Source organism: Patella vulgata, chromosome 8 (genome assembly GCF_932274485.2).
Source record: "Patella vulgata chromosome 8, xgPatVulg1.2, whole genome shotgun sequence".
In the NCBI taxonomy this organism is placed as follows: Eukaryota; Metazoa; Mollusca; class Gastropoda; family Patellidae; genus Patella; species Patella vulgata.
Window position 1 is genome coordinate 2,533,814 of NC_065886.2, and position 13,896 is coordinate 2,547,709.

At 38.4% G+C, this 13,896-nt stretch overlaps 1 protein-coding gene across 1 annotated transcript in view; it reads left to right on the top strand.

The window, feature by feature from the left end:
- Window positions 1-13,896, top strand: part of LOC130013972 (uncharacterized) — a 63,904-nt gene that overhangs the window by 35,167 nt on the left and 14,841 nt on the right. The window contains exons 2-3 of the mRNA XM_056102620.1: window positions 2,576-2,643; window positions 4,932-5,184. Of these exons, the coding sequence (XP_055958595.1) occupies window positions 2,586-2,643; window positions 4,932-5,184 (311 nt within the window). The 5' untranslated portion in view covers window positions 2,576-2,585. The remainder of the gene's footprint in view (window positions 1-2,575; window positions 2,644-4,931; window positions 5,185-13,896) is intronic.

Genomic DNA, 13,896 nt, shown 5'->3' on the forward strand with positions numbered 1-13,896 from the left:
CCTTCGGATGAGACGAAAAACCGAGGTCCCGTGTATACATTGGAATGCACGTAAAAGATCCCTTGGCAGTTGGAATTCGATATAAGAGTAGGCGATGGTGCCACTGCTCGGGCAAAATTTCCCTCATAGCACACTGTATGACATATGCCCATCTTCATTAGCCCAGTATAGGAGCAGAACAGTAGGACGTTAAACCCCATTTTATTTCTTTTTACCCCTGTACTTTTTTACTCGGGGAAATTAGAACCACAATACTCTTTTGACGAAGATGTATCTCTAATCAATTGGACTGCACACGATGTTAGAGGGTATTAAAATTGCTGTCATGAGAAACAAATTCTAAATTGAATCTTAAATTAAAATGAATTACAAAATAAATTATTCCGTAGTCAATTGTTTGATTTAATTAAGGAACTAAGGGGGATTAAGGAACCAGTCAGGCGTTAATGAGTACACACGCCGGCTGTATATAGGTAATTAAGGAATAAACATTCCGAATATGCATTCGGTCACTGGCGTCTGAGGGGATTAAGAGTGTTTTCGATAATAGGCAAAGTCGTTTTTACGGAAGGTCTATTTTTACGACTTTGAGTGAAGATAATTGAATTAATTTCAATCAGATTGGTCTGAACTTGCCGTAAAGTGGATATAGTAACCATTGGCTACACGTATCTCAAAGTTTGCAGGACCATCTTATGTGTACTTTAACAATTAAATCAGTTGTGAATATTGTCAACCAATTATCTAAATATAGACGTATGACGTCATGTATAAAATATTATGGGATAACTGGAAGTAATAAATCTCGTGCAGTTCAACGCTGTTGTCAACTTCTTGTCTCTTCACTAAACTCACTATTTTACCCTGTCTGTCCACAACAAGAATATTACAAATATAATTCATGTCAGTAGTCGCTTAAACCCGTCAGTACTTACACCGTACGTCAGTATTCCTATAAATGGTCACTAATAGTCATAAGGTGAGTACTACTTTGAACTGGTAGTCAGAAGATATTCCTCTACAGGTGTCTTTTCGGCGTTGCCATAGTAATTCCAAAGTTCGCAGAATTAGACATGATCTTGATGATCTAAAACTGACAGGTTGAATAATCCTTGAATCGGTATATAATCAGACGTAGTACAAATTATTATTATCATTTATGTTCAATTTATATAGAGCGTCATTACACATGAGTGTTTCTAGGCGCATTCACAAAAAAAACCAGTTTAAAACCATTTTTGAAATAAATTTGTTGTTAAGCTAGTCTTAACGCTTTTGATGGAAAGGACTCACGAAGGGTTTTCGGACGATCATTCCACATTTTAGCTGCTTTTAGAAAGCATATTCACCCGAGCGTTTATTATATTTTGGAATCCTCCATATGGAAGAAACACTTGCAATCAAAGAGTTATTTTAAATAAGTAGGTGCAGTTTCAGAATAAATTGATTTAAACACACTCACAAGAGCTTTAAATTGAACCCTGTCTCGAACTGGAAGGCAATGGATTTTCTGTAACTGATATATGATCATATTTTCGTGTTCTGGTTTTGAGACCTGAAGCATTGCTTTGTACTATTTGTAGTCTATTAAAAATGTTTCTAGTGCTCCTGAAATGAAATGAAATAAGGTTTAACGTCCTACTGTTCTGTTCCTAACCTGAGCTAATCAAGACGGGCCTACGCCATACAGTGTGCTATGAGGGAAATTTTGCCCGGGCAGCGGCTCTACGGCCTACTCTTATATCGAATTCCAACTGCCAAGGGATCTTTTACGTGCACGGCAATGTGTACACGGGACCTCGGTTTTTCGTCCCATCCGAACGACTAGACAGCTGTCCTTGTCAGGCCCTCTATCCTGCACCACTGACAAGTGGACACCACGCCGGAAAATCTGAATGAACTTTCACGGCCAATGCAGGGATCGAACACCCGACCTCGAGGCTAGCGAGCCAGGGTCTTACCCACTTAGCCACGTGATCCCCCTTCTGGTGCTCCTAGTACGAGGGAATTTGCATAGTCCATATGATCAGTTACTAGTGATCTAACAAAACTTTGACAGACATCAATTGCTTCTTTGGAGATATAGAGCAATCACTGATCTGAATAGAATCAACTTTAAACAATTTACTGGATTGTGATTTTGATGATGACAATAAATTTTTGTCATCTTTGAATTACAACAGAGAAATCAAGTCTCTTAAAACAGCACAAAGCAAAACAGAGAGACCGTTTCTCTCAGAACAGCAAAAATGAGTCAACTGCACAAAATGGCAATAAATAGAGAACACTGATCACGTGGGTCAAATAGAAACTTACGACAAATATTGAGTTCTGTACAAGGTGCTAAGAAAGTTCTCTGTCGTTGTACTGAGGCATTTCTGCCTTTGGACTGGTCTGATCCGGCTTATATAGTTTTAGGAAATTTCTGGAACATATACATATACTCGAGCGACCAGGCGTGGTAGATTACAGCCGAAAATGAGGAAATACCAACGACTGTATTTCGTATCCTAAAATAGTAAGAGCGGACACAGTTATGTGCCCCCGTTTAAATTAATGTGATATTGTATTTCAGATAAAAGAAAATGTTGAATTTGACTGCTTGGATTATTGTATTCACAGGGCTGATACTTGTAATACACGGTAAGCGTTGTTTATACACTCTTTACTTTTGCTATTTTATTTAAACGAAGCCCACATGGTTATTCGTTATAAAACAGATGGTCGATCTTCTTCGTAATGATGACAATGAGGATTCCACTGCAATCCAAAGTACAAATATTACTCTAAAGGAGACGGAAAACATCAGGCCCCATAATCAAAGGTTTTAAGTGAAAATACGTAATTTTCCTACTAAGTTTACAAGAGGGTAACCTTAAATCGGTATTTAAATGCTGTATTCTACATATGTTTGGCCATGTGATACACTTTGTGCACACTTAATTTATGGAATGCCCACAACAAGAAAACCGCATGGATTTCATGGAATACCCTTCAATGCCCAAGATCACGAATTTCTAACTTCAAAGGCAAGCTATGTCCTCTTAAGAGCATCAGTACTCTATTCAAATGGTAGTTGTCACATTTTGTACTCCGTTTAGAAAATTTCATTACGTGTTTCGGTACCTTACATATTGGTTTCTTTAGAGTATTTATTAATAATGTTTTTGCCAATTTTGGTCCAAGTTTGCATGGTGTAAACATTCTTCCAACGTAGATATGGTTGGCCTCCGTGGAACTATTTATTGTTGAACATATATTGGGCCGCTTATGACAAACAAGAAGTGTTTTACGGATGGGGCAAAAAATAATCCGAGATTGTCCGTACTTCGGTTATTTCTCAACCGATATTCGCCGGGTTTTCATTTCTGGATTCTTTGGACGAATTACACGGGGATATGACTGGTGCCTTTTCGAAATTTGGAAGTTCGGTCAATTAGTTATAACATCAAAGATTTGCGAAAGTTAGCGTTTGGGGTATCAAATTGTAAGTTGGTAGGAATAAGGAAATGAAATGAAATGAAATGGAGTTTAACGTCCTACTGTTCTGCTCCTAACCTGGGCTAATGAAGACGGGCATACGCCATACAGTGTGCTATGAGGGAAATTTTGCCCGGACAGTGGCACTACGGCCTACTCTTATATTGAATTCCAACTGCCAAGGGATCTTTTACGTGCACGCCAATGTGTGCACGGGACCTCGGTTTTTCGTCCCATCCGAACGACTAGACAGCTTTCCTTGTCAGCCCCTCCGTCCTGCATCACTGACAAGGGAGAACCACGCCGGAAAATCTGGATGAACTTTCTGAATACATTGATGTCTTCTAAATGACACGTTAAAAAAGTTTTGTGACGGCTTCCGGAAACCTCCGGAAATGACCCAGACTTTCCTATTTTTACCAAATATGAATAGTTCTCTCCATTTTAAATGTAGACTAAAAATGACATAGGGTGGTGTTAGCCCCAGATATTATCTTTCATTTGGAAGCAAATAACCCAGAAACCCCCAGATTCTCAGCGAATATATTTTTTGAATTCAATCAAATTTAAATTTGTCCCGAGTAATCAATAGGAGTTGGCGCATACCGAAACGTCGTTGTCCAGTAAATGTCCACAAGAAATTATAACGCCATTTATTTCATTGAAAATGTTCTTGAAATGCCTCGATATGGTTTTCGTAACACATTAATTTTCCAAGCAGTGCATATGGTCCTTTGGCTGTCGATGAATTATATCTTTAAAATAAATTACAAGGGTTGCCTTATAGGGCATACATTTAGACACACTTAAACAAATGTACAAGGCAATGGTTCTCATTTTAATCGTATTTTATGATTCAATTCATAACTTTGTTATAACGATTGAATTATGATTCGCACAACTAGCCCTGGTTCACTGTTTGCGCCATGCCTTTATACTAACTACGGTGATGGTGACACCCAGCAGCTATTGTCTACCCATGAGCCTCCGGCTTTTGATACCAAGGTGTAAACCTTAGTTATTTTTCTAAGGCCAGATCTGTCTACCGATAAAATACAAAAGCCCAAATCGGTGATTAAGGATTAATATACGGAATGCAGGGGTAGGGTGGCCATCGTGATGGCTCCAAAATGCAATTTTTATATTCTTAGGAGTGATACTCTCTCCCCAGCACTAGTCATTTGTTGGGCATATCAGAGCCATTATAGGTTGCATGTTTGATGCTGGTTGAGTTTTATGATTATGATTATAGGGCTGAAATCCGCATTAGAACTTCATGATGAATATTAGATCTTATTTACACGTTATATAAGATGGAAATCAAATTGTGTCCAAGTTAAATCTATATTGGTATTAAACATTTCAAAGATGACACGTTATCCCATTAACATTCTTTTGAATCCTCGTATGTGGAGGGTTGATACCATAATATGTCTCTTCATATATTTCAGTTCAATCAGATATCATTGTTCATATTAATTGTGAAGATATCCTAAATTTCTATGCTAATGGCGATGACGTTAATCGGAACGGCGAAACCAAATCACCAAACATTAGTATTCCCGATACTACAAACGTTGTTGCTGTAGCATGCCACCAAAAAGAGGGACCTGCTGGAATGAAGCTGACATTTAGTAACGGCATTAAATCCGACCACTTATGGAGATGTTACAGTCATTTAGTGGAAGGTTGGCATGAAACAAGGTGAGTTATTGTGATATTATTTCAAGCACGTGCATCAGTTCAAAATGATATATATATCTAAAATTAAAAATTATTGGCACAATCGCAAAGCTGCACTACTTTGTTTCACAGTAAACGATGAAAAGATAAAATGTATGCCGACACAAAATGATTTCAACACTGGTTTAATAACATTTTAAAGTACTTTTCGTCCGTCTTGGGACTATTCATAAATATTTTCATTGCATATAGTTGGACACCATAGTATGTTTATACATATTTACACAGTGACACTGTGGTTTTTATTGGCTATGGTTACCATTGTCTATGGTTACATAGTATATAGGTAACGAAAAGAAAACATGTATGCGTGTGTTAATCCGTTGTATATGGGTGCAATAAAATTTAGGAACAATGAATGGAAGATAATAAAGGGATAGATTAAGCAAATTAATTAATGAAATTAATGGTCAATTGTTGCTGATTGACTATTAAGTCGAGCAACGTATTTTTTTAATAAAATGGTTTTCCCTTTTTTATACGCCCACATTTTCATATGGACGTATTATGCCGTCGCCCCTGTCCGTCCGGACGTCCGTACGTCCACAATTGTTTGTGGACTCTCTACAGGTCACAATTCTTATCCAATTTTGACGAAACTTGAAATATAGGTTTATCCCCAAAAGATCTCGGCTGCTTTCGATATTGGCATGTATCGGATCGAAACTTCATGGATTATGGCCCCTGATTGTACGAAAAATCACGTTTTTAGCTTGTGGACCCTATAGAGGTCACAATTTTTATCGGTTTTTTTTTAAACTTGAAATGTAAGTTTAAAACCCAAAGATCTCAGTTCCTTTCGATATTCGCGCATATCGGACCGTAACTTCCTGAATTATGGCCCCTGATTGTACGAAAAATCGCGTTTTTAGCTTGTGGACCCTATAGAGGTCATAATTTTTATCCGATTTAAAAAACCGTATTATTATATCACCGATACACCCTAAGGAAGGTTGAGTTCGAAATTCGTGAAAATCGGCCCAAAATTGACAGCAAAATGGCCGCCGTTCGTTCTCAAATAGCGTAAAAATATGGTATATCAAGGTTGTGGACTCTATAGAGGTCACAATTTTTATCCGATTTTTTGAAACTTGAAATGTAAGTTTATAACCCAAAGATCTCGATTCCTTTCGATCTTCGCGCATATCGGACTGTAACTTCCTGAATTATGGCCCCTGATTGTACGAAAAATCACGTTTTTAGCTTGTGGACCCTATAGAGGTCATAATTTTTATCCGATTTAAAAAACCATATTATTATATCACCGTTACACCCTAAGGAAGGGTTGAGTTCGAATTTCGTGAAAATCGGCCCAAAATTGACAAACAAAATGGCCGCCGTTCGTTCTCAAATAGCGTAAAAATATGGTATATCAAGGTTGTTGACCCTATAGAGGTCACAATTTTTATCCGTTTTTTTTAAAACTTGAAATGTAAGTTTAAAACCCAAAGATCTCAGTTCCTTTCGATATTCGCGCATATCGGACCGTAACTTCCTGAATTATGGCCCCTGAGTGTACGAAAAATCGCGTTTTTAGCTTGTGGACCCTATAGAGGTCATAATTTTTATCCGATTTAAAAAAACCGTATTATTATATCACCGTTACGCCCTAAGGAAGGTTGAGTTCGAATTTCGTGAAAATCGGCCCAAAATTGACAGCAAAATGGCCGCCGTTCATTCTCAAATAGCGTAAAAATATGGTATATCAAGGTTGTGGACCCTATAGAGGTCACAATTTTTATCCGATTTTTTGAAACTTGAAATGTAAGTTTATAACCCAAAGATCTCGATTCCTTTCGATCTTCGCGCATATCGGACTGTAACTTCCTGAATTATGGCCCCTGATTGTATGAAAAATCACGTTTTTAGCTTGTGGACCCTATAGAGGTCATAATTTTTATCCGATTTAAAAAACCATATTATTATATCACCGTTACACCCTAAGGAAGGGTTGAGTTCGAATTTCGTGACAATCGGCCCAAAATTGACAGACAAAATGGCCGCCGTTCGTTCTCAAATAGCATAAAAATATGGTATATCAAGGTTGTGGACCCTATAGAGGTCACAATTTTTATCCGATTTTGTTGAAACTTGAAATGTAAGTTTATAACCCAAAGATCTCAGTTTCTTTCGATATTTGCGCATATCAAATTGTAATTTCCTGAATTATGGCCCTTGATTGTAGGAAAAATCACTTTCTTGTTAGCTTGTTCTCTATCCATCTCTCGAAAATGTGGGCGTATCCTGCCTGGCAGCCGCTGGTTCTTTTCGAAATTTAACTTGTAGGTGTTTTCCACATCTAAAAATATATGTCAGTTTACAAATAGGGCCCATATTCAATATTACAATCCAGTCGATGGTTGCGTACTCTATCCAATAGATATGTGCCCGACTCCCCGGTGTAGAAATTTTGACATCCATTGCAAGTCAAGACATATATGAGATGTTTTGTGTCACAATCCATATCGTCGTTGAACCTAAAAGTAAAGTTATGAAAATTATATTTGTTATTTGGCGTTATATGGTTGCAACATTTACATCGAAGATCTGGGCATTTAGATACGTAAAAACCGGTCCTTGTGATAGATGAATTGAAATTTGCTTTGGTGAAGAGACGTTTCAGATTCGGGGGCTGTCTTTGTGATTTAATGAATTGTACGCTGTCAAATTTCATTCTGAGGTTGTCGTTTGATGCCAGGATTGCCCTGCTCTCGTGCATTGCTTTAATGAAGTTGGGGGTTATGAGTAGAGACAAAGGTAATACTGTTATCCGAACTGTCTTTTACTTAAGTCGAATCGCCGGTTGTACGTGACAAGGAGTAGGGTCGCCTGTCCAACCTCGTGGTTTTTCTCCGGGTCCTCCGGTTTCCTCCCACTGCTAAAGACCCCTACGCGCAGGCGAATTATTGAAATAAAATTAAACCATATGTTAGTCCCGAATTGACCTGGTTTGTGTAGAGTGGACGTTAAACCCCATATCTCTCTCTCTTTTACTTTAGTAGTCCTTATTTGGATATCAATTGCCAAAGCCTTATCCATCCAAACTTTTATTACCTCGAGGGGGTAATGCTGCTTCAATAAATTTCTTTTTACCTCACCTAGTTTGACAATCCGCAGGTCTTCATCTATCACAATTGTGCATATTTTTCTAGTTAAGGAAAAGAGTATATTATTTTTGGTATGGCGTGGATGACTTGGTTTTTAAGAGAGATAGTTGTTGGTATCTGTTTCTTTGGAATACATATCCGTTATGAGGAGCTCTCCCCTACGTTTCGCTAGAACGTCCAAGACTGCGATTTGCAGATCGTTCGTTAAAATTGTGAATTTGATATTTAGATCTAAATCATTCATAATGTGTTGCAAATCTGCAATGTTGCCAATTCGTTCATTCCATATACAGAATACATCGTCTTGGAATAGTTTCAACTGATTTACGAAATATAATCTGTAATCCACGCCATGTTCAATTTCGACAATTGAGTATAATTTTTCCTCAAGAAATCCCATTGTTAAATTACTTAATTGTGGTACCGCCTTGTTACCCATCGCTACACCAAGAATTTGTTTGTAATTTGTTTCGCTAAATGTAAAAGTGTTGTTAGTCAGGATGATACGCATGACTTTGAGGATAAAGTTTTTTGAAATTCTCTCATGACTGCATTCAGGATGTTTATCCAGACAATATTCTACAGGATGAAAGCTTAGGTCATGGGAGGTAAATATTGCCATACATGTTACAAACATCCATGGTTACGAAACAGTCGCCATCATTTAGATTTATGGGTAATGTATTAACAAAATCTATGTCATCCCGAATACCAGATTTCACATTTGGCACGTTCGGCTTGAGTGCGATATCAATGAGATTTGATAGCCTGTTAGTAGGGCAGCAAGGGAGATCGCCTGGCTGAAAAATACTGATGAATTCGGCATTTTGCTGTTTAATGGACTGCTTGATCATCTTTGATTTATGGATTTTTGGAAGACCATAAAACTGACTTCTTTTATTCCTACAGACAGCGTTTATATCACACTCTTATTTCTGTAAATTGACTCAAGTCGTCGGTGAGAATTTCAGGCCTTTCTGTAGGAGGTTATTTATCTCTTGATCATTTATGACTGTGGATGATTTATTTATTATTTTCGGGTGTACTGGTTCTCGCAATTGGGTATTGTGGTCACGTTGTTGGAGCGACGCTAAGTTGTCTCGTTGTGGTGGTGTAAAGGTCGGTGCGATTGGTTTTGTGAGGGTGGTCGGTGCGGTTGAGATTGACCTTTCTGAAAAAAAGGGACCCTGCCTTAGATTAGTGTGCTCAGACCGCGGTTGTTTGGTATTCTCTTGGTTGCTGCTAGACACATTGGTCACGTTTCTCCCATCTTTGTTCCGCACATTCGGTCTTTTATATCCATTATTCTGTGCCCTTGGTTGTTCTTTGGGTTTAGTCCCTAATTTTCGCTTCCTATTCTTCAGCACGCGTAGGTAAGTTTATCAAGAATTCCTTCTTCTTTTTCCATATTGGTTTTGATTTATTTTCTTCAGTAGACATTTCTTTGTTCCACATATTATTTTTCAGAAGTTCCACTAGTTCTTGATCTTGGTGTCCTTCAATATGTGCCAATAGTTCAGTCTCTGCCTTATTAATGATTTCTGTTCGTTTAGTAGAAGATTCAAAAAGGGAGTCTATTTCATTTTGCATTTTGAGTATGTCAACTTCGTTTCTGTGTTTCGCTTGGTTTTCCGATTCGTTCAATCTTGGGTTTTCCTTGATTTTACGAGGTACAAAAGGAGTTTCCAATTCTAGAAACTGTTGGTATACCTCAGCCTTTTCCTTAATTTGTATCATTTTGTAAAATGCCGTTTTTCGAACATTTTTGCATTTCCTCCACTCTTTTATTATATACTAAACAGCACCCCCCCACCAAAAAAAAAACAACCGTAAGTACGATTTCAAAATCAAAGAGGCACTTTAATCAAAGCAAGTATGTTGACACATTAGTGATTATTCATCCTAATTTTAAGACATTACGAAAAGGTTTAAGTCTGTACACAGTCTATACATCAGTATTTGATGTGTCTACCGCGAGTGTTAATAACAGCGGCGCAGCTTCTGTACATGGATTGGACCAGATGATTGATGAACGCCATTGGCCCCTGGAACCACACTCTTTAGAAAAGCCTGACGCAATCCATGGCTGTGTTTGGTCTCGGTACGACGTTATTAAGTCTCCTCTGAATGTCATCCCGAAGATGTTCAATCGGGTTTATGTCCGGACACCGTTCTGCTGTAGAAAGTCCCGAGTAACTCTGGCGGTGTGGGCACGGGTGTTGTCATGCTGGAAAATGTTGTTTCGAGGACGTGCGAAATGTGGTATTTTTATTTTATTTATGACGTGGAATCAAAGGGCTTGATCGATGTAACGTACTGCTGTGACGCCGCCTCCTCTCCCTGGACCAAGAATTTGAAACTCTCCGGTTCAGGCCGATTCCACCACAAACCATTATGCTTGGACCTCCCGATAAGTCTCGTTCCATGGCACAATGGCCAGAATAACGGTGGCCACGTCGACGCCATATGCTGATCCTGCCATCTGCATTTGATAGGCAATATCGACTCTCATCTGTGAACAGAACAGTCCTCCATTGCCTGGGTCGCCTGTTATGATGTTGTTGGGCAAACTGTAGATGTTCACGTCGATGGCGAGGGGTGTGACTCGGTTCACAGTAAGGTCTACGGCAATGATGGGTCTTCCCACTGTCTGACGGGCTGTCTAAGATGCCTGTGTGAAGGGATTCGGCACATATGTAACCCCCCCCCCCAATATTTCGCCAACAATATTGATTTCGTAGGAGAATTCTTAGCCGACCACATCCTCAGCCCCCCCCCCCCAAAAAAAAAAATTCCGTAGCCTCACCAAATTTTATGAGCTTGCTGCGGGCCTGTTTGGTCTACCAGTTCGGGGGCGATCATCCGTGGTGTTGGTGACCCGATAGCGTTGCTGAAGCATGTAGATGGTCCGAACATTGACCTGAAAGTGATTGGGAACGGCTTGGGCAGTGTGGCCAGCATCGAGTCTTCCAAACGCCTGATTCCTCTGAGCTGTCGTGAGTCGTGGAATGCTGCTGACGTTGTAGTGTGAATGATTGAACCAGGTATAGGGGTGCATTTTATAGGCTTGGTCTCGGTGAACAGCACGTGCAGCATGAGTTACATGAAAATCATGCAGAACACATTACCATCTCAGAAGTCAGCTTGCGTTTTTGAGAACATTTCCTGTGTTTAGTAAGGAGCTTTATTACTTAGGTAATGTGGAAAAAAATATTCAATAAAAACCTTTGTGACGTTTTATGCAATGTGTCTATTCAGAGTAACATACCAACCTGACGTTTCTATTGCTGCTTAGTATAGTTCCTTTAAAGAGTTGAGCCTCGTCTTCTAACGTTCTCTCGCGTTCTTCATTTTGGCGATTGAGAATAAAAGTAGTGAGCGCACTTGCAGATTCCTTTATTGGATTAGTCTGCTTGCACGAATTCTCGTCCATCTTTTTCATCAGAATCTCCTGATTACTGGAGATGATCTCCACTTGTCCTGATAGTTTTTCCAGTAGGATAACAATAGGATAACAACATGATCATAGTTGGAGGGTGTTGATCCTAATCAACACTATATAATATTGTAGGTGACCATGGATATATTTGAGCATCTTAAGAAATCATAACAAAACACATTACTTCTCTATTATCTAATGACGATGTTTTGTAAGACATATAGGTCACGTGATAAAAAATATACACAAAGTTTGATCACTCCCACTTAAATTAAAACTTAAGTTATCGTGTTCTAAAGCATCAACCAATCAAATTGCTTATCTCTGCTTATCCTAAGCAGAACATGTTGTGACACTATTTCTTTAAATCAAGTTCTGGAGGCAACACTGGTGTGACTTCGAATATAATATTTTTATTCTTCTTACATATTAGGTACAAACATCATAATGTAAACGACCGTAGAACTAACTTAAATGGAGGGAGTCGAATGTCTTAGCTTAGCTTAGCATGAGTGTGCTAACTCCAGAAGCTGTCGTCTCGTACCGTCTCGTGCTAAGGCGCCCATGGCCTTCGCTCAGTCCTGGCCGGACCTAACTCCTAGCCCTGCCTGGACCTCTCTCGTATCCATTAGGTACCTTGATCTAGGCACCCGCCTAGCATGGCCTCCTGGACCCGCCTGAAGATTCGTTTCAGTTCTGAGTTTATAAACGTATTCGAGACAAAGGAGCTCATTAGACACCTGTCTAATGTATCAAGCATCATATGAAGGTTTAACATTCAATATAGTTTATCAGACAAAGAAAGTTAGATAAGACATGCCAACAACAAGTTATAGTTACGCAATGACATAAGGAATACTACCAAGATCTCCAGCCGGGTATTGATAGGGACAGGTTTATGTTACAATCACTAATACGTATTTTAATATGGCAGGACGCCTCTATGACATAAATCATTATGTTATATACCTCTCTTTGTTTGAATAAAGTTATGAATTATATGAAATAACTTTTAAAGACTATTACAAAATTAGATACCTATGGAGTCGATAATTACTACTCTTATAAAGATATAAACAACAATAATAATAATGAAAAAATATATAAAAACAAACAACACTCGTAAAATGTCGTATACAAAAATGTCTATAAACAAAAAGAAAAGGTAAATGAAACACACACGAATTTAAAAGTTATATATACATGTAAAATGTCATAATATCCAAAAATGAAAAGGTCAATGAAAAACACACGAACTTGAAAGTTATATACACACAATCGGTCACACACGCGAGTCAATGAAAAAAAAACCAAACGAGATCCTGGAATCACAAACACAGACTACTCTTATTATTCACATAAATGGTGGAATCGCGAACACAAACTACTGTAATTATCTTCTTAGACCGATTATTTGGTGGAATCGCGAACACAAACTACTGTAATTATCTTCTTAGACCGCTACTGCACTGTCGTAGCCAACTGTAGGGGTGGGGTACATATGATGCCCTTCCTCGTTCCAGTAATGTTGAGGGGTCAGAATATTCCCTGCTCCGTTTAGTTCAGCTCTTCTTATTGACCGGTAGTCTTTTCATTTTCCATACCGTCTGGCAAAACGGCGTGTTATGACATGTGCATATGAAGAGTATTAACTGCCACCCGTGCCGAAGTTTTATCATCTGCTTATCATATATATCATGGAGTGAACTTAATTAATAGTTAATCAAATTAGCAAGTGGAACAGATTTGACTTTAGATATCGATCTAACGATATTTACAGTATTATTTACATGGATACAATTGAAATTAGGGAGTCATATTGTTTTATCTCAAGAATAATGAATGATCTGAACACATTTAACCAATCTTAAATAAGATATTTTTGAAAGAACTAACGGTTTATCTCTATAATTTTTAAACACAACACAAAATAAGACGATACGTTCGCTCTTAAATCCGAGCACAACCCTCCTGGGGTTAAACCACTTAACATAAACTTCTCCCGTTACATATCGGGGCATTTCCCAATAAAACTTTGGGGTATTACAAATAAAACTCTCTACCGTAAATATCGGGTCTCCCGTAAACCTCGGGGCATAAATATATATAGACAAAATAACAACAAAA